The 19,931-nt window shown below is 38.2% G+C and overlaps 2 protein-coding genes across 3 annotated transcripts; one reads left to right on the top strand and one right to left on the bottom strand.

Annotated features, from left to right (window-relative positions):
• The first annotated feature begins 2,996 nt into the window (after positions 1-2,996).
• Positions 2,997-13,339, top strand: cables2a (Cdk5 and Abl enzyme substrate 2a). The gene is made up of 9 exons (XM_059333144.1): positions 2,997-3,583; positions 4,492-4,584; positions 7,484-7,561; positions 7,723-7,822; positions 7,943-8,111; positions 8,742-8,839; positions 9,719-9,825; positions 9,983-10,187; positions 11,777-13,339. The coding sequence occupies exons 1-9, from the start codon at positions 3,030-3,032 to the stop codon at positions 11,915-11,917; spliced, it is 1,545 nt and encodes a 514-aa protein (XP_059189127.1). The 5' UTR covers positions 2,997-3,029; the 3' UTR covers positions 11,918-13,339.
• Positions 13,340-13,439: 100 nt separating this feature from the next.
• On the bottom strand, positions 13,440-19,874 carry LOC131971619 (proteasomal ubiquitin receptor ADRM1-like). 2 transcript variants are annotated; one of them, XM_059333142.1, is made up of 10 exons: positions 19,789-19,874; positions 18,454-18,681; positions 18,254-18,370; positions 17,538-17,661; positions 17,355-17,441; positions 17,188-17,281; positions 16,324-16,574; positions 15,579-15,736; positions 14,925-15,027; positions 13,440-13,798 (listed from the first exon to the last, which is right to left on the bottom strand). In XM_059333142.1, the coding sequence occupies exons 2-10, from the start codon at positions 18,661-18,663 to the stop codon at positions 13,695-13,697; spliced, it is 1,248 nt and encodes a 415-aa protein (XP_059189125.1). In that variant the 5' UTR covers positions 18,664-18,681; positions 19,789-19,874; the 3' UTR covers positions 13,440-13,694. The 2 variants fall into 2 exon arrangements, with proteins under 2 accessions (XP_059189125.1, XP_059189126.1); XM_059333143.1 differs by having other exon boundaries at positions 18,454-18,708; positions 19,789-19,849.
• Between the last annotated feature and the right edge of the window lie 57 nt (positions 19,875-19,931).

Below are 19,931 nucleotides of genomic sequence, written 5' to 3' on the forward strand. Positions count from 1 at the left end.
AGCTTTATTAGAAAAAAAAAACATTACATTTGGGACACATTTTAGGGTAAATAAGTAAACGCTTGAGTTATTGATTTCCATAGAAATTTCCATGAAAGAACAGCTCTATTTGAACCCAGAAATAATGTATTAATCATCCACTAATTATTGGTAAGTTCGTTATTTTTATTTGATGAATTGCAAAGGAAATGCAATTTCATTTTTAAAGCACGAAGAGTTTGGTTCAAGGTGCTGTACAGAGAAAGAAAACACAAAGTTAGAACAAATCAATGTTAAAATAAGAAATTAATTACTATGTAGAGATAATTAAAAAATAAGTTAAGAGTAGAAGAAATTTTATTAAATAATAACAAAAAATAAAATAATCATTAATAATAATGATAATAAGGAAACCTGACCTGCTCTACACTGACTTAAAGAAACAAGGTTACTTGAAAAATGCTATTTATTTATTTATTTATTTATGCTAATTATTTATTTAACTATAACAGTGCTAAATTACAAAGCTCTTTCCAGGAACCTTCATATGAAATTATTTAAAATGTATGGACCCGTAAAATAAAGTGTTACCGTACTTTCTTTTATCAGGGTTGTTTTTCTATAGAGTAGTCACAAAAGGGAAGTTCCTGAACCGTGTGTGTGTTTGTGTGTGTTTGCGTGTATGTGTGTGTGAGCTCACATACCAGCATGTGTATGGGTGTATGTGGGGGAGGGGATTATGCCATTTAAATTCATTTGAAATTGTGTCACTGAGATAAGACAGTTTTGTTCTAAACACTGTCCAGTCAGCTCAGTTTTCCCAGATGACACTGAAATAAATAAAATAGCCCACAGAACACCTTTACCACCCCTGTTACAGTTTTTAAAAAAGCCAGAGAGGCTTCAATTATGGTGCTAACTGTTTGAGTCCATCATGTAACAACCACACAGTGTACCATAAAATGAGCTTGTTGTGGCAGGAGTTGGGCGGGGCTGTACCTCAAAAGACACAAACACAAAGCTAGAATCAAAAAGCCTTAAACTGGTTATACCAGACTGTTGCTGTTCAGAGCAAGAAAAAAAGATTAACAAGAAGGTGAAGACAATTTCATTATGTTGTTGTTGCTAAAATAAAGAACAATGTGTTTACCTGACCTTTGCTGTCAGTGCCTTTTTACACAGAAATAGATATTTCATGTATGTCTTTTACTGTTTGATTAGATTTTCTGTACATTTTGTCTCCCTATAATGACCTGGTATATTTGGAAAAACAACAATCACAATAAAGATGTATTTATGAATTGCTTGAGTATATCAGAGGGGTCCAACACTTTGCCCCAAATCATATTCATTCCCATTTCAAGGTGCATTGTCAAGCTTTTCCAGCACCTTAGAGCTGTGGTAAATTAGATATTTATATACAGCGCATACATCATATACAGTATACTGATTATTTCACATCTTCATCAAATTAAACTGCTTGTTATTGTACTATAAGCAATATAATTATGTTTCATTACAGCATTCTACAAAAGGCTGACAAATTAAAACAGTGTTTCATGTTTCAAAACGTGTCACTTGTTTGTAAATTAAATCGGCATCCTATTTAATAATTCCAAGCACTCCGAGTGCTTTACAAACCTCGAAAACACCATTCAGTATTTTAAAAGGATATCCAGCACAGTAATTTGTGTTTAAATGTTAAATTCAAACCTCCTTTTCATGCCATTATACCCTCAACCTTCAGAGATATACCAATGACAAAACCTCAGACATCTAAGAAGGCAGACTGATTGATTGTTCTGATTAGACTGAGACTAAATCCCATCTCTGTGTAGCAGTGGTGTCAATGAATCAATGGAATAGCAGCACTGAACGTGTTACCTCTACTGTGTATTCACACAGGTCAGTGGCCTCTCAACACACAGACCTACTCTAACATTAAATACACTCTTTGGCACGCTGGTATCTTTGTAATTAAACTGAACTGTGAAGGATTTCCATTAGTCTAGTGTATTGATCACTTCCACTCAGGAGATGGAAAAGCTTTCACAGTCTCTGCCTCGGAGAAATAGACTCGTGCTTCATGTTTGCAAGCCAAATGGAGTGTGAAGACAAAATTCAAATCCTGTGCAAATTGTCCCATTAACTCCTATAGCTGCAGTCAAATGAGAGTGAAGTTGCTTTCTGTGATCCCACATTTCACATTCCTGTTAGACTTGTTCACAAATGTTACATAGATAGCTGATGCAGGGAAACAAATGTAAACAATTTTTACCTACCTGAGTCCTTCTTGAATTTATCAGAAAGAAACTTCAAATGGACCGTTAGACCACCTTATGGGAGATGTTTGGGGGACCAAAATCAATTTTATTAAAAGCTAACTATAATTTACATTAAACATGAATCAAATTTAAGGATCTTTAGCTTTTAGACTTATTATGAAATTTGGAAGAATTTGGAGAGAGACAATGACAGAATCAGAATTGTTTTTATTGCCAAGTAGAGTTTCACATACAAGGCATTTGCTGTAGTTAATGTGCATATGATCAAACAAAAACAAGTACTAAAATATATAGATACAGATTAGGGCAAGTACTTCAGTCAAAAAACAGCAGCTATTAATCAAAAGTGATTATAATATAATCACGATTTATTAGCCATCCATAAAATCATTGGTTACTAGTTATGTATGCTCTGTTTGCCTTTTACTTCAAGTCAAAATTCCCCTCAAGGGTCATTAAAAGATGAATGATATATAAAGGATCAACAGCTTTATGATTTGTATTTAATTTAATTTAGATTTTAAAGAGCAAACAATCCAAAAAAGTTTAATTCGCTCATATAAATATAAATTAACAAGCCATCAAATATAATTGGTGAATACTTTTTGTTTCTAAAGCCCCTCCCACTGTTATACTACACCCAATCAGCTGCGAGAAAGATACATAATTACCACCACAGCCAATCAGAGCACATATGGGCGGGGCTAAGGCTGTGGTACCGGTCTATCCTTGCCTTTGCGTTAAACGGCCACATTTCAAACTAGAATGGCGACCGCTGTCTGCGGTCTGCAGTCTAGCACCAATAACAGAAAACCAGTCAAAATACAACGAGAACAGCGGAGAAAAGCGAGAGATTCTAAGAGGAGACAAGCGGCATTATTGTTCCTCAATAATATCTCACTCGACGGACGGCCCCAGTGTCAGCTTAGCGATGAAAACACCGACCAAAAAGCTCCCGATGAGCAGCGACTCAGGGACCGAGACGGCGGCTCAGCGGCGGTGCCCCGGCCGGCGGAGAGCCAAGAATCGGTCGCCGAGGTGACAGAACCCGCCGCGGCTGCTAGTGGCTCGTCCTCCAGTTTTACAGGGGTAGTCAGTCCTACCCGACCTTCTTTGGTAATGTCTCCGGGACCTGCCGGGGCAACCGCTGTGGGGGCCAACGAGGTATTTTTGGAGGGTAGCGGTGCGGCCGAGACGCTAACCCCGGACACCCCTCTGTCTCCGGTGCCCGCCGGACACCAGCCGTGCTCGCGTGCCAAGTCAACGCCCGCCGCCCTGAGCCCAGTCCCGGCCGGCAATTCAGTGGATACACGGCAGAGGTGAGCATATTAGTGGTCATTGTGTCAACGTGGGCCTTTTAACATGCTGCTCTCACTTCCGCATAAAATGAAACCAGCAATGCATAATGAGAAGAGGGCACTTTCATTCTCATTTACTTGGCTTTAATGATGCTCCAGTAAAAGAGGCTGGTTGATTCAGATCTTTATTTCGAACATGTAGTTTTGTTTTTTATGAGACAATAAACAAACCAAACAATAGTGCATAAGAAAGCAGTCAATTCTAATTACATGTTAAAAAAGGAGTGGGTAGAAGTGTAAATGTATGTAATTCCACCCCCTCTCCACTAATCTAGCTAATAAACTAGCAAAGGCTTCCTTATTTAATCATAACCTATGGATAGAGATAAATTAAAAAATAAATTAATAAAGATATATATATAATTCAAAACCAAATATGTCCTTCAAAATATCTTTAAAATGTATCCTATGTTATTAAATTATAGTTTATATTTTGTACTACTAAAATAAATGTGTGTTATACAATTATCCACCTACTCCTTACCATACATATCTGAATATATATATTTATATACATAAGCGAGAATATCAGAGAAATGAATCAACATTTATCTGTATTGCGCCTTTCATACAGGTTAGGGCACTTCCCCTATAGCCAACACTATTGTTTGGTGTCACAGTCACTTACCTGCTTTAAAGTGAGACATAACTCTTGTGTCAGTTGTCAGGTTTATGAAGTGCAGTATTGTTTGGGGGAAAATACCAAATAAATCTTGCCCCTCTATTTTCTACATTACCTGAAATGTTTAATGTTAAAGAGCTTTACACTGCAGATAAGAGATTGAACCGTATCATGTGAAGGTCCTTTTGTGTGGTTGATGTAGTAATGAACAGTGTCTTCATGTTTTTCTTACTCAACCCCTACTCAGGTTGAGGAATGTCTCTGGTTCTCCTGGACCTAAGGTGCCAAAGAAAGTCCACTTCATCAAGAGTATGAGACAGTATGATACCAGAGGGTGTAGGTAAGTCTCCAAATTACATAAAGTAATACATTTATTTAATACGTACAATAGAGGAGCCTATGAGGAATGCTGCACCATGTTTCAGGGTAATGTAAAACAAAAACAAAGGCTGCTTTATCTTGGACTCTGAAATATGTCTTTAAGTCACAAGCAGTGTTATACTCCTCCTGCTAGTATTGTAATAAGCTGCTTAACTCTGGTACAGAGACTTAGTTTGGCCTGCAGAGAAATAACAGCAGTGCAGCTGCTGCGTGGCGACTGCTACAGTAAATTAAATCACCATTGGAAGCGTTGCAAAAGCCAAAAGAGGTGCAATGTGGAAATGTAACACCCTACTGCAATTCAAGGAAAGCCCACAGCATGATGGGACTGAAATATCACACTGCTGTTAAGCTGGTTGACCCGTTAGAAAACATGAGTGTTGTATTTGTTTGGATTTATTTTCTGGAATATTTTCTTACCCTGTCTTTACTGAAAACAACATGTCATATTGTTTTCTTTTTCCCACAAGCCAAACCATTTATTTGAGTCCCATTTTTTTTTTTTACATTTCTCCTCCACTTTACCAACATTTCATGCCCACATACATAATTATGTGTCATGTGTTTCTGCTGGTGTGTGCTACACAGTGATGGAGCAATCATAATTTGCCCCACAGGTCTGACTTTCTGTTTCTGTGTGAGGCAGTGCATGTTACTGAGCTGAAGCAAACTTATCTAGCTTATATAACTAAGCTAATTAACGCAAGTAGTTTGCTGTGTTGCGATATTGCCCCCTGTGAGAGATGTGATATCTCTCTGTGAGACCAAGAGTCTGCTGACTGTATGTTATTGATTTGTGCTTTGTGAGGAGCTGAAGCATCTGGTGTGTGTGCAGTTTTCTTACTTGCCAAAAGCACTGCTGTGTACAGTGGTTGTCGGTAGACTGTGAGTGGTTTGGTCGACATTTTTGTCAAAACAATAGATAGAGTTTGAGTAAATGTGAACTGCGTTTGTTGGTGGCTTCTCCCTGGTTTTATCCAGTCCAGCTCTTTGTCCCCGTCTGTGCCTGAGTCACAGAGATAAGCATCTAATTTTTCTAAAAATAAACAGCCTACAAATTTAAAAAACCCAGACGGTTGTTTAAAACACCTACCATTGGTCTGATGTAGAGCCCGACAGATGTGTCGGCTGACAGATGTTATTATAGATATTATTAAACCCATATTGGCCTATCAAAGACATATCAGTATCGTATATGCTGTCCGATATGTGCTGTTATGAAAAAAAATGTATACATTATATAATGCAGAAAATGTTGCTTAGCCTGATTTAGAAATGGTGTTGGCTATTAATTATTTATTATTATTATTTTTTAATAGTACAACAACAGTAACGATGTTTATTTACCTATTTATTCTTTATTTTCTCAGTTATCATTTATAGAATTGGCTGACAATCTAATACACTGTATAATGTATAACAATGTTAAATATTATTTAATAAAGTAGCTCTCTGGGTACATTTGCATTGGCCACCATATCGGTTATGGATGAATTTTCCCCCCTATGAAATCCGTATCGCATCGATCTCAAAAATCCCATATTGGTCGGGATCTAATCTGAAGCTATTTTTTCACCTTTCAAAAAACCTGTATGTAGAGATGCAACAATTAGTAAATTGACGGAATATTAATCGAGTTCTCCTAAAAGTTTTGTGATTTTGATTAATGGTTAAAAAAAAGCAAAATTACGTGCTTACTTCTTCCAGGTTATGTTTTAATTGATTTCATTGAAATTTTCATGACCAATTAATGGTTTTGGTCACTAATATCTATTAATCTGCTGTTTCTTTCTTAGTTAATCCATTAATTATTTGGTATTGATTTGTGATGAAAAGATAGTGACACGCTTTAGAGTCCAAAGAGACTTCTTCAGTCTTGTTTGTCCAACCTGCAGTCGAGGACCCATGGATATTCAGTTGAATGTCATAGAAGACGGGATTGAGCCTATGATAGAATATTCCTTTACTGATCCTCATGGGGGAAATTCCTGTGTTACAGCAGTTTAAGTACAGAGTAAAACAGATTAAGATACTAAAGACAAATAGAATGCAATTTAATAAAAATAGAACTGTAAGACAGCTATGGCCCACATTGCAGTGTTATGAAATAGACATCTGCCACCCTCACTTAGTGAGTGTTTTTTCTGTCACCCAGCAGTGGTTGGTCCACCAGAGAGGGCAGGCAAAGCTAACTCTATGAACTCAATCTTTAACTCACTTGTAGGGGGTCGCCAAAAACATTCTTTGAGATTGTAACTTTAATAAACAAATGATTTCAGCTTTACTTATCTCTGTATCTTTTTTTTTAATTTAACCTTTATTTAACCAGGTCGGTCCCACTGAGACACAAAGACCTCTTTTTCAGGGGAAGCCTGGCCAAGACAGCAGCAGGGTTAAACGTTACAACAATAAGACAGACAGTGCATCATGACAAGAACAGACAATAAAACATGGACGTACAATAAAATACAAGCAAGCCAGACAACACAGTAAGATAGACATGGACAGTACAAGATCATGACATCATAAAAAACAAGTGCAAAGGCGATACGAGTCTGCTTCCAGATCTCTCAAGAGTTTTTTAAAGGATGTGACCGTAATAAGGTCCTGCAGATTGAGTATCTGGATTGTAATTGCAATCCACAGGAGGCACATACCCAGGCTCGTTCAGCTTTGAGCATTAGATAGTTTTATAGCTTGATGGCTGTTCAGCTCCGGAAGTGACTCAGATGAACACAGAAGTGGCTCTGTGTCTTATTGTCACTGCAACTCCAGCGATGATGCCTGCGTACTGTAGCTGTTGCTTGTAGACTGACACACCATCTGTTTTGTCTGCCTGTACTTGCTGTGTCCTGCAGGATCGTGCTGATTTGTGCCAAGCGGTCGCTATATGCTGCTTTCTCAGTGCTGCCCTATGGAGAGAGTGCTCACCTCAGGTACAGAGAAAGCACCTTCCCAAGAGAGAGCACCCACTTACCAACTCACCCACCAGTCGCTTTTATGTTGGCATCATCATTAATCATCATCATCCTCAGGAAGGGGCGGTGTGAGTGCATCGTGTGGTGAAAATGACATGATTGTGATTCTTTCTGAACAGTGATCCTAAACTGGAGACTCAGAGACAGAGGCTGTCTTCTGTGGTGGCGGCTGACCTGCTTCCTTGCCTGGAAGGTGTGGAGTTTGGAGACCTAGGCAAGGTAAATGTCTTTTTGATATACATCTAATTAACAATAATATAACATTTTTGAAATCCTGTCATTGATCAGATAAATCTGCTTCGTTTGAAGGTTGGTGACTCTCTCACTTTCCCTCCTCAGACGGTGTCATATGCTCAATTCCTTTATCCGACCAATGCCCTGGTGAGACAGAAGAGCAGCGGTGTTACGGAGAACTGCACGACTCAGACCCCTCAGTCCCGTTTCCGTGGCAACGGGCAGAGGAACTTTACCCCAGCTCGTCTCAACAACAGCGTGACACAGGAACCATGTATGTCTCAAATTTAGACCAACAGACACACAACTGCTTCTTCTCTGTTTGACTGACCTCAGACCAGTGACAGACAGGGAATATAAAAAGACTCAGACCAGCCCACAAACCTGTCCACCCACCAGCAATACACCACCCACATAACCCATGACCATTTAATGAGATTAGATAAGATAATAGATAAGATTACTGCACAGTATTTATCACAATAACTTAGTAAATAGTTGCAAAATAGAACAATGGGGCAGTGTTGCTCTTGGGTTGCTTTCACATATAAATTCTGGTGCTTCAACAAAAGCTCCTTTCAGACTGACGTTTTGAGATGCGATATTTACGCCTCTGTGACGTTTAGACTGAAGGCGAAACGTGATGGGGTAAACAAGTGATCCCGACTCTGTACAGCCTTCAGAGGTTATATCAGAGGACGTATGTTATTTGTGTGACCAAAACTGAAGTGCACTGTATCACCAGAAACACGCCTCTGACTTAAGACGCTGCATTTCTATAAATTTTATGTGTGTATTTTGTTTTGCATTGGCCCATTTGTCAAGCAGTCCACTGGGAAAACTCCAGATGGCCAGTCCAGCTCTGTCCCTGTTATTACACATTCTGTTGTTCTATGTTTTTCAGGTGTAGAGGAGGTTGTGGAGTACGACCCTAACCTGCTCAGTGACCCTCAGTGGCCCTGTGGGAGACACAAGAGGGTTCTGATATTTGCATCATATGTGGTGAGAGTTTGTTCTTTTCATTTAGTCGGTTTACATGCAGTCAAATATTCAGGATACGGTGGCTTTTATCCAGTAGGGTCATTTCCTAAACATAATCTAAACGAGAAACCTAGTTTTTTGTACCTGGGGAAAGGGATTATAGTAACTTGTTATCTTCTGGTAGTTTTAGTTAGACACCAGTAACCAAGTGAATCAAATTAAATTCAGGGTTTCTACAAAATCCTGGTGGAAATCCTGTTGGAAACACTTCTTCTGTTTATTTATTTCTTTGAAAAAAATTTTTGTGTGGTATTTGTGTTTGGATTTTGATAAAATTCTTGAAACTGCTTTTTTTTAGTTTTAGGTGTTACAGGATGCAGAGTCTGCTTAAAAATACAATAACATCTAATTTAATGTGATTATAAAGTGAAATCACAAATGTACTGTATATAATGTATTAACTATATATAAATATGTAATTTACCACTGATGCAAGGTGTTGGAATAGCTTATATTGCATCCTGTGACGTATCGAAACAGTCTTAAATTTTACCTGGTGAATGTTGCAGGAACCCCAAACTAACACAAAGTAGCCTGTCTTCTCAGTGCTGACACACACAACAAACAAAGACAGGGTTGTTTAATTCAAATTGGAAATTGTTCTAAAAAAACACTGTAAAATGAAGCAGATCTCCGATTCTGAGTAAAATGCATCCATTATGTCCTGTTCACATGATTTTATAGCTGCTGAGTAGATCAAGTCACAAGACTGTAACCTCTTGTATGAGTGCATACCGAGACAGTTTATTAGCAACACTGTTAAACTTAATTGTAGCTGTAAATCACCCTGACAGTAGTCACTTCCGGACTAACGTGCTGGTTTGTTTTTCATCCGTGTAGACGACTATCGTTGAGTATGTGAAACCATCTGACCTGAAGAAGGACATGAATGAGACTTTCAAGGAAAAGTTTCCTCACATCAAGCTGACTCTGAGCAAGATAAGAAGGTACAGATAGATTACACTTGCCCCTCAAAACATCCTTTAAGAAACTCTTGAAGTTTGTCCCTCCTCACATTTCCTTGTGGTTTTTAATGTGATTCAAACACAGAGCAGCCTTTCTGAGAAACTGAACTGTGACTTCTCCCCTGCTCTCCATTATTAGCTTGAAGAGGGAGATGCGGGCCATGGGCGAGGACTGCAATCTACAGCCTGTCACCATTGCGATGGCTTTTGTGTACTTTGAGAAGCTGGTGCTGCAGGGACGCCTAAACAAGCAGAACAGGAAGCTTGTGGCGGCGGCGTGCGTGCTACTAGCTGCAAAGATCAGCAGTGATCTGCGCAAACCAGAAGTCAAACAGCTTATTGATGTGAGTATAGTTTCCACAGATGCAGAGTTCACTGTAGAAACCTAAAACAAAGCAGACCATGTTGAATCCTCCTTATGCCAATAAGAGAAGAGTAAACAAATAGATACAGCCTGTGACACGTGGCTGTAATACGATAATAGGCCTATATTGATCAGCAGCACAAGGACAGAAACAGAAAAATAGAGAAAAGCAAACAACAAATAATTATATACCTATATTATAAGTATAGATGGATAAATAAAAATAGAAACAATTCAAGAGAAATGTAACTCTATTACATGGTAAGAGTGACATAATAGTGTGATTAATAGCAGTAAAGTTATTCAGTGTACATTATTATAATGTATATGATTATGTCATAACACCCAATCATTACTTGTTTGACAGTTTTAATAATAACAAAGATAAAGGAAAGAAAATATAATTAATTTACTCAAAGGAAACATGCTCTGCATATGCTCTGTAGATAAAAGCTAAATTATTTAAACTGGTTCATGTGGATGAATTTAATTTGCAGCTACTGCAAAGCAAACTAAACTAGGACTGCGCGCAGTACTGAACGGGCCCTCGCAGTACACGCGTGTCAGGCCATGCTGCCAGTCGGGGTGTGTGCATTACAGGGGCCAGTCTATACCACCCCTATGAATTTCATTGCCTTAAGTGTTATAGTGTGGCCACGGTACCAAATATGAAATTAGACCGCCACCACAGTGCCACCTAGGGGCCGATCAATAACACCTTAAAGGGTTATCCTCAGGAGGGCACTGACAATAACTGTACCAAGTTTTGTATAATAATGCACAAACTATCCCTTTAATCCTCAAACAGTGTCTGAAGGAGGACTCTTAACTGATATGTATAAGTTAGAAGAGACGGGTAGCAATGGTGGAAAGTAACTATGTACATTTACTCAAGTACTGGACTTAAAGTACAATTTTGAGGTACTTTTATCTACATTTTATATAACTTTATACTTCTACTCCACTACATTTTGAGGCAAATATTGTACTTTTTACTCCTCTACATTTAGCTGACAGCTTTAGTTACTTTTCAGGTCAAGATTGAAAATGAAAAACATGATACATTTAAAATTATTACCCATTTTTATAAATTAAACCACTTAAAAGTTTATTAGGTAGTTAAAATGAGCGGAGTGGAGTCATTTCACAGTGTGGTATTAGTACTTTTACTGAAGTAAAGGATCTGAATACCTCTTCCATGCGCAGTACGCCGTGGGGCTGCACATGCGCAGTACGTAGTTCTTTTTATTTTTTATTCACAACATCAATTTACAATATATACAGTTTTTGCCAGGGGGTTAAGAAAGAATAACACAAACAAAATCAAATAAACAGCAATTCCAAAATAAACACAGGGTAAGAAACAGACAAAGCAAAGAATAAATAAATCCATAAATAAATAATGTCAAAAATGCTTAAAATATCTCAATTCTAGTCTGTTAATACATTTTATAGTATATAGTACCAAAAATTGGTCATAGTGTGGTTAATATACTTGCATCTTTTGCCATTTTCGGACATTAACCACATCACACCATGTTGTCCCGTTTTCCTCCGGTGGCTGAGCAGAAGCTGGAGGAGCGTTTCCGGATCAACAGACGGGAGCTGATCCCCTTGGAGTTCCCGGTGCTGGTTGCCTTGGAGATGGGACTTTACCTCCCTGACAGCAAGGTGATGCCGCACTACCGGCGGCTAGTGCAGCAAGGTTAGACCGCAGATGACGATGTCTGACAATCCACCGGTTTAATTCAGAACATCAGCAAGTGTGTGTGGTGCAGTAATTGGTAATAAATGTGTGTGTGGTAGGTTGACCAGTTTATAAGCTGTGGTGTTTGAAACAAATAATTATGTTACTATTTATTTCCTGTCGGTCGTGACTCGAGTCGCTCGCTTTAAATGAAGGATAACTAGTTTACACTCACATATTTTAGACTTGATGGCATGTGTGTCTCCTTGAATGTCTTTTTGTACGTGTGACGTTCTGATGTCAATGCAGTCATGAACTCTATGTTAGAGATGTTCAACGAGCACGTTAATTGTGCTTTTATTTTGGTGACATTTTCTTTCTGGTACGTCCCAGTGTTCTTAACCTCTATTTAAATGAAACTGTGATGTTTGTGTTTGTGTAAGACTCTTCTCCTGCACCTTCCTCACTACTATACACAGCCTGTATAGTATTTATTATTAATGACAAAGAACCACACTGTTGATTTTGTAAATGCCTTTTTAAACCCACTGTGACATTAAAGTGTTTTTAGCCATTAGACCGGAACATGATACTGTAGATTGTAAGTGGAAAACATGATTTTGTTTTGTAGGAGGAAGGAAGTGGCCTTTAATTTATGTTTTGTATTTGCCGCATTCATATTTATCATGTCAATACAAAAAAATATCACTCTTGTGGCAGCTGTGTCCAGACTGTGCTGATATACAGTTTAACCACTGTTACACTGTAAGAAAACAGGATGTGGCGGCATATTATTTACAGTAAATATGTTTTTTTTTTATCTTTCATGTTGTTAACCAGGGATATGTTTTTATAAAAAAACACTGCACTGGAATTTATTCCTCTTTAGTCTGCCTAGTTGTCATACTTTTTCAGTTCTCAGGAATTTTACTTTCTCGTATATTTGAATGGTTCATAAAATCTAACCCAAAGAGAAGTTTAACATTTGTTACTGTAGCTATCATCTCTTAAATCACCCATTGTAAGTCAATGGAAGGTAACTGATTGTAGTGCTTTGACAGAAAAGTACCGCGCGGTATTAACCTGACTTCAGTACTTAGTGTCGTCACTCTTCTGATTTATGCGTACAAGTATGGAGAAAAAAGTGCCTGAAACTACAGTGGCAGTGAAATGGTTAACCATCTTATCATAATTGATATTTAATGTTGACATTTCTGTGTCTTGCTGCTGTAGAGATCTTTAAATGTTGAGATTGTTCTTGTTGTCTGGGAATTGTATTGCGATAAACATCCTTATACGTCTGTGTAACGGCAGAAACTGTACTTGTATGGTTGGTGTCAAATAATCATTGTTTTCTTACTGTAAAATGAATGTTTTTCAAATATATTTTCGGATGCTGAAAGTCGTAAGTTTGTTTATTTTTGAGCCAACAATCAATTTATAATGAGCTGTTTTCATCTCCTCAAGGCGATACGAGTACTAAATAAAGTTAACACCAAGTAAAGTGATTGCTCACAATAATCTGGAGAATAAACACAGCAGACGGGCGTTTCATTATTTTACTGTTCCCTTGTGTTAGGACAGCTCAGAGTTGCAGCTGACATGCAGGTAGAATACATGTTCAATCAGATTATGAGTTTTACACACTATTGGAGGATGAACACGGCACAATCAGCGAGGGAGCAGAGTCTTAGTGAGAGTTTCTACTATATTAACCATAATCTTATCCTTAATGTTCAATAGTTACAAAACAGCCGAAGCAACTAAATAAATACCTTAAATAATAAACAATGAGAGTCTTTAGTCCAGACTCATGTCTTCATCATCGTCTTTCTTGTCTTTGGACTCTCCGTCCTCGTCAGACTTTGTCTCCGTCTCCATGGCTTTGGCAAAAGCCTCGACGTCTGCAGCGATAGAAATGTCCAGAAATTAGTCGGGATGTAAATCGCAAGTTTCATCATGATGCAATATTGATTTCTTCTGACATCAGCACATATCATAAAAAATATCTGGTCAACAGCTAAACTACACCAAAACATCTGCTGAAAGTCTGCAGTGATACAGTTTTGATTCTGTTTGGTTCAGGGGCTTGTAATCAATTGACCATTTATCACAATCGATTTATGCCAAATCATTGTGTAGTCGTTAAAAAATGTCATAGCATAGTATGTCCAAAAATGTTTTAGAATTGTTATTATTATAGTCTGTTGATACATAAAGTAATATAGGTTTCCAAAAAATGACTGACTATGAATACCATATTATGAGATGTCAAAAAACACTTAAAACGGCAAAAAATTGTTCCATTATACTATGTTGATACATACAGTAGTATAGTTTTCCAAAAATGACAGAAAATCACCATAATAGATGTCCAAAAAATTTGGAAAAATGTCGTTTTTATAGTATGTCGATTGTTGTCAAATGATCAAATTTTGAAATACTTTAAAATGCTTAAAATGTAGTATATGCATATAGTAGTATATTTTGTCCAAAAATGAATGACAGAAAACACCATATTATGGGATGTCCAAAATGTAAAAATAAAAAGTCAAAGATCTTCACAAAAAAAGGTCATAACATTTTGAAAAACTGCTAAAAATGGCTCAATTATACGCTTCTGATCCATATAGTAGTATCGTTTGTCCAAAAATTAAATCCAGAAAACATCATATTATAAGATGTCCAAAAATACCCCGCCATACTATAGTATGTTAACCCATTGACGCCTAAAACTGCCTGTAAAATCTCTGGGCGATTTTAAAATAAGCCCCTAAAACCTGAAGTTTTTCTGGAAATTCAACAGAAGTGTCAACGCTTCTACTAAATAATAGATTTTTCAGCCTCTGTAGCAGATAGAAATGAAATTCAATTCAAGTATTTGAGAGCTTATACAAATACTACAAAACGACGTATCCGCTTTCCAGGCTTCAATGGGTTAAGTCATACAATTTTCAAACTTCTGAGTAAACATGAAAATGAGTTTTCGCAGTGACAGTTTTTTCTGCTTGATGTGGGATTAACACTGACCTCCTTTGTTGGCGGCGTCCACGGCCTCAGCAGGCAAACCAAACTGGTTCATCAGAGGCCCTAACTGCCCCGACGCCAGAGCGCTGCTGAACATGCTCATCGCCTGCAGAAAGACAATAAATACCAAGAATAAGGACAAACACAACAACAACATGCTAAATACCAAAAAAAGACAGAGCATCATAATGATCAGAATCCTGCTAATCCGTTGTTGGCTTTTTTTTACATTTCACTCACTGTGGCCTTGTATTTCACTGCAATGTATAAGTTCTGAACCCCTTTAGAATCAGCACAATCATGGCTAGAAGTGGGAGCAACTCAAACTTTTTTTTTGTGCAGAAGAACATTTTACTTTCAATATTAAATCTTACTTGCGTAATGATATGATCTGTTCGAGAACAGTCAGAAAGTTCAAAGATAATGCCTGTTTTTACAGTTTCTTTCTACGATAGTGTAGCTTTCACGATTACTTTAAGAAAACATGTTTCGATCCCAGCAGGATGGTGAAGTTTAGAGGGTTAAATCTCAAAAACGCTCTATTGTCACTTAAACAATGTACTTGGCTGGTGTTAAATGACAAATGAAAAGCCAGAAAAACTAATTTTAGATTTAATTTAAATATAAATATTCACACAATTAAGACGAATATTTTACCTGCTGAAACTGAGGCGAGCTGAGCGTGTTGTGGAGCTCCTCTGTGCTCTGAGGCAGGGACTCTCCGGACGGCAGGTACGGCATCAACCTCTGCTGCACCTCAGGGTTGACCAGGATGGGCGCCATGATCTCAGGAGTCAGGACGCTGGCAAGATCCACTGCAGGTAACAAATATCACTGGTTAGACTAGAAACATCCACATTTTCTTACCTTAGTTTTAAGAATCACTACCTTTTGAGTATAATTACAATAGTTATTTCTGTATGTCAGTTTGTAGGCATTAATATTAACCTATCTGACAGAATTATACACTTCACATGATGATCAGGAGTTTTAATTTTGTTTTTTTACTGACTAACTCAGATGATGCCTCTGGTGTACTCAACTGCAGCAGGAAATTTGAGCTCTCGTGTCATGGAGCTTTAATAAATTAACTTGTTTTAGGAAGTCACATTTAAATGTGAATCTGTGTTGAGGGTGATAAATAGTATCCATGAAGCAGAATAAGCCTAATGGAGCACAGGAAAATTAAATCAAACAGTGAAAGACTGCAGTGTTTGCAACATATTAAATGTATCGTGTTAAAATTACACAGTATTACAGACTGTTGCGATCACACTGCTAATTATTTTCTTGCATAATTACTTGTGAAATTGCACTAATTAGGCCAAATTATGTAGTTTCCCTGCGGTGGTTAATCCAACTTTTTGTCTAATCGTAGCTCTGAGGAGCGTCGGTTCCTCACCTCCCTGTCCGCTGGCGGGCACATTCATGGTGGCCAGGATGCTCTGCAGGTCTCGCAGCTGGATGGGCTGTGTGGGGTTGGCCGCCCCCGCCGCTGCAGACGCGGTGGAGGACACAGCAGGGGTGGAGGGGGTGGTGGCTGTGGGGGAGGCCACTGAGGTGGCGGAGGGAGTGATGGGGGTGGTGGGCACCTGGGTGGAGCCGAGCCGACTGGCAGTAGAGGTGGAGGTCGGGGTGACGGCTGTGGACGGACTGAGAGAAACATCACTGACCAGTTATTAAAAATAATATTAAAAACATATCAATAATTACAGGAGGTATGTCCCAACAGGCAATGATGAAATATTTTCTCATTATGTACAATTTTAAGGCACTTTACTACATTTAGCTGCCAGCTTTAGTTACTTTTCAGGTCAAGATTTCACATAAAAACATGATTAATGAGACGTTTTTTTTAATTAAACCTCATGAAAGCATATTAATAGTTAAAATGCATGACGAGTACTTTTACTTTTGATACTTTAAGTATATTTTGTACTTTTACAGTAAGCTTTGAATGCAGGACTTTTACTTGTAAGGGAATAATACTTCTTCCATCACTGCCAGCATGACCTGGAAAAACTTCACAGGCCTCCCTTAAAAATCAGTCAGTCAAATGCAGCGAGTGAGTCCTCACTACGACCAAGAAAGTGGATCATATCACTCCAGTTCTAAGGTCTTTTCACTGGCTCCCAGTCGGTCAGAGAATAGATTTTCTAAAAAAAACACTAAATGGTTTAGGGCCAAAATCATTATTGACTATCTGATGTACTATGAACCATCCAGATCACTCAGGTCGTCTGAATATTTAACAGGAAAAAGATACCTTGTGGTGGAGTTACTGGCTGCAGGAACGCTGCTGCTGCTGCTGCTGCCCAGGAGGTTGGCCAACCCTGGACCAGCCAGAGCCCCGAGACCACCTGTTATAGTGAAAAAAATCCTCATTAGAGCATGATTTTCTCCTGTTTTATCTCTTGAAGTGTAGGTACGTACCGATCCCTCCCAGTCCAGTTGGTCCAATCAGCTGCATCAGCTGGTTGTGGCTCATGTTACCCAGAAGGCTTTGCAGACCACCCTCCCCTTTGCATGAGACAAAAACAAGTGACAGTGTCAGTTTTATTTTTCTGACGGCGACATTTCAGTTTTTTTGCACGTTACAGGAAAACAATGAGTTACCTCCCAGAGCAGACAGGTCGTGTCCGCCGCTGCCGCCGCTACCAAGAGCACCGGGCATCGGAGGGTTGTTGAGGTACTCGTTCACTTTACGGCAGTGCTCCTCATCCTTGTCGGTCTTCGGCTCCTGAGATCAGAAAAAAAAAATAACGTTGTCTGAACTGTTGGGTTGTTTTTTTAGAATTTTAACTGCATTTATATGATATTTCTTTGACTTATATAATACAAACAGGACTTGTACAAAGTCTGGAAAGTTTGGACAATGGTTATTTTAACAATTATGATTTCATACATCAGGCTTTGGCTACAGAGACAATACTTGTTAGTGTAGCTGCAATGATTAGTATTAGTATTATTTGTGCTGATGAACTCCATAGACATTGTTAAGACAATACTGCTTTTTTGTTGTTTAGTATGTGCTGCTAAATTTCGTTTCTTGTTTGTATGTTTATTTGTTATTTTCTAATGAAAATGATAAATAACTTTAATTATAAAAAGAAAACAAGAAAAACATTGAAATTAACCAGCCTTATCCTTCAATGTCTAACTCGCTGAATGCTTTAAATAAAAGGCTAAATATGCTGGGATAGAATGAAAGACAATATGTGCAACAGATTCACTGCCTGCATAATAAAGGTTTATTTCTTGCACATTTAGCCATATCATTGTCTCTTTTACCAAGTAAAAGCTCCATGAGTACAGGAGAGTTTGCTGCATACCTGCATCCAGAAGAAGAGTCTTTTGGAGCCAGCTTTAAACTTCAGAACATACACACGTCCGGTGGTGCACTGGTTCACCCGTTTAAACTCACAGTCATCAGGGAAGATGATCAAGTCCTAAAACAGGACATGAAAGAGGTTAATATTAAAATGTGAAACATAGGTGAAGCCTGTATTTACACACAGACAGTGTCACCTACATCATCCACATTCCCGGTCGTCCGATCCTTCCAGCAGAAGTGGATGAGGGAGTCGTCGGTCTGCTGGATGTAGACCTGTCCTTTGCGCTTATCAGGGGTCACCGTGCTGGCCTTCATGGTCATCTTACCGGCCCGAAACTCCACCAGGTACTTGCTGGAGGAGCCGCGGGACCCAGACACCATGCTGGGGAACAAAGCTCCAGAGGCCATGATGAAGAGGACAGACTGCTGCAGGCAGGACAGACAGGAGAACGACTTCAGAGGGGAATAAAAAGAAACACATGGGCTGTAATCTTAATCAGGTTTATTGCCAAGTAGGTTTTTACAAAAAATAATTTACCTCTATTGTTCCATATTTCTATGTTACTTCTAATTTTACATATTTATATTTACTTCAAATGTATTTCTATGTTTTATATTTAGTGAAGCAGGCTTTTTAACAAATCTTTACTTCATTTACAGACTTACTTATTTTTTTATTTGAATTTCTCATACAGCAGCAACTGTGACAAAAGCAATTTCCCACCAGTGATCAATACAGTAGTTCTGATTCTGACTTGACTTGTTGTTTTGGTGCATGAGAAAATAAAAAATAAAGTGCAACGATTACTCAATTTATCAATTAGCTAAGTGAAAAAAACCCACAAACTCTTTCAATAATTAATTTTCAATGAAGATGAAGATGTCCTGCATCATCATATTAAACTTAAACATCTTTAAGATTTAAAGGGAAGAAACAAAACATTTAAAGACATCACCTTGGACTTTGAGAAACTGGGATGGACGTTTCACTCTTTTATGATATTAATAAGATTATTGTTGTTTTTAGAAAACCATAGAAAATGAAAATAAAGTGCTGCAAAGTCAAGAAAAATAGAGAATGGTAGGAGGTTGTCTTTTTTTTCTGCTGTGTCACTTCACTAATGCTAATGAAGTATAAAACAGCAGATTCATTTGAGTATATTTTTTAATTATTGCCCACTCTTTAATTCTGGACATGTTTCTAGCCTACTAGCATGTTATAATTAACAGATGACAGATGTTATATTATTATTTCCTTTCAGGAGACTGTAAATACATTATATTAACCAGAGAATATAATAGAGAAGCAGATCTGAAACCGGACCCAGGACTGGAACAAAGCTGGTCCCAGTGCTCCCACAGTCCCAGTAGCCACAGATGACTGTGCATCCTTCAGCTAGCCGCCTGTTTTCAGCTCGACGTGATGACGATGGAGCTGCACTTTTAAATTTTACACACGTAGACCAAACACGCACCTGTTTTTTATGTTTCTAATTCAAAAACATATCAAGAAAATGAGATGTTTATACTTACATGTACTCACTGAAATAGCGTTCTGCAGGACAACAGGCTCACGTTCGGAGATTAATTGTGATTGGCTGGACGGTGCCGGTGCTTCGCTGTGATTGGCAGAACTTTGTGTCAATCATGAGCGCTTTAAATCTTCTGCGCATGTT

The sequence above is a fragment of the Centropristis striata genome, chromosome 5, assembly GCF_030273125.1.
Source record: "Centropristis striata isolate RG_2023a ecotype Rhode Island chromosome 5, C.striata_1.0, whole genome shotgun sequence".
Classification (NCBI taxonomy): domain Eukaryota; kingdom Metazoa; phylum Chordata; class Actinopteri; order Perciformes; family Serranidae; genus Centropristis; species Centropristis striata.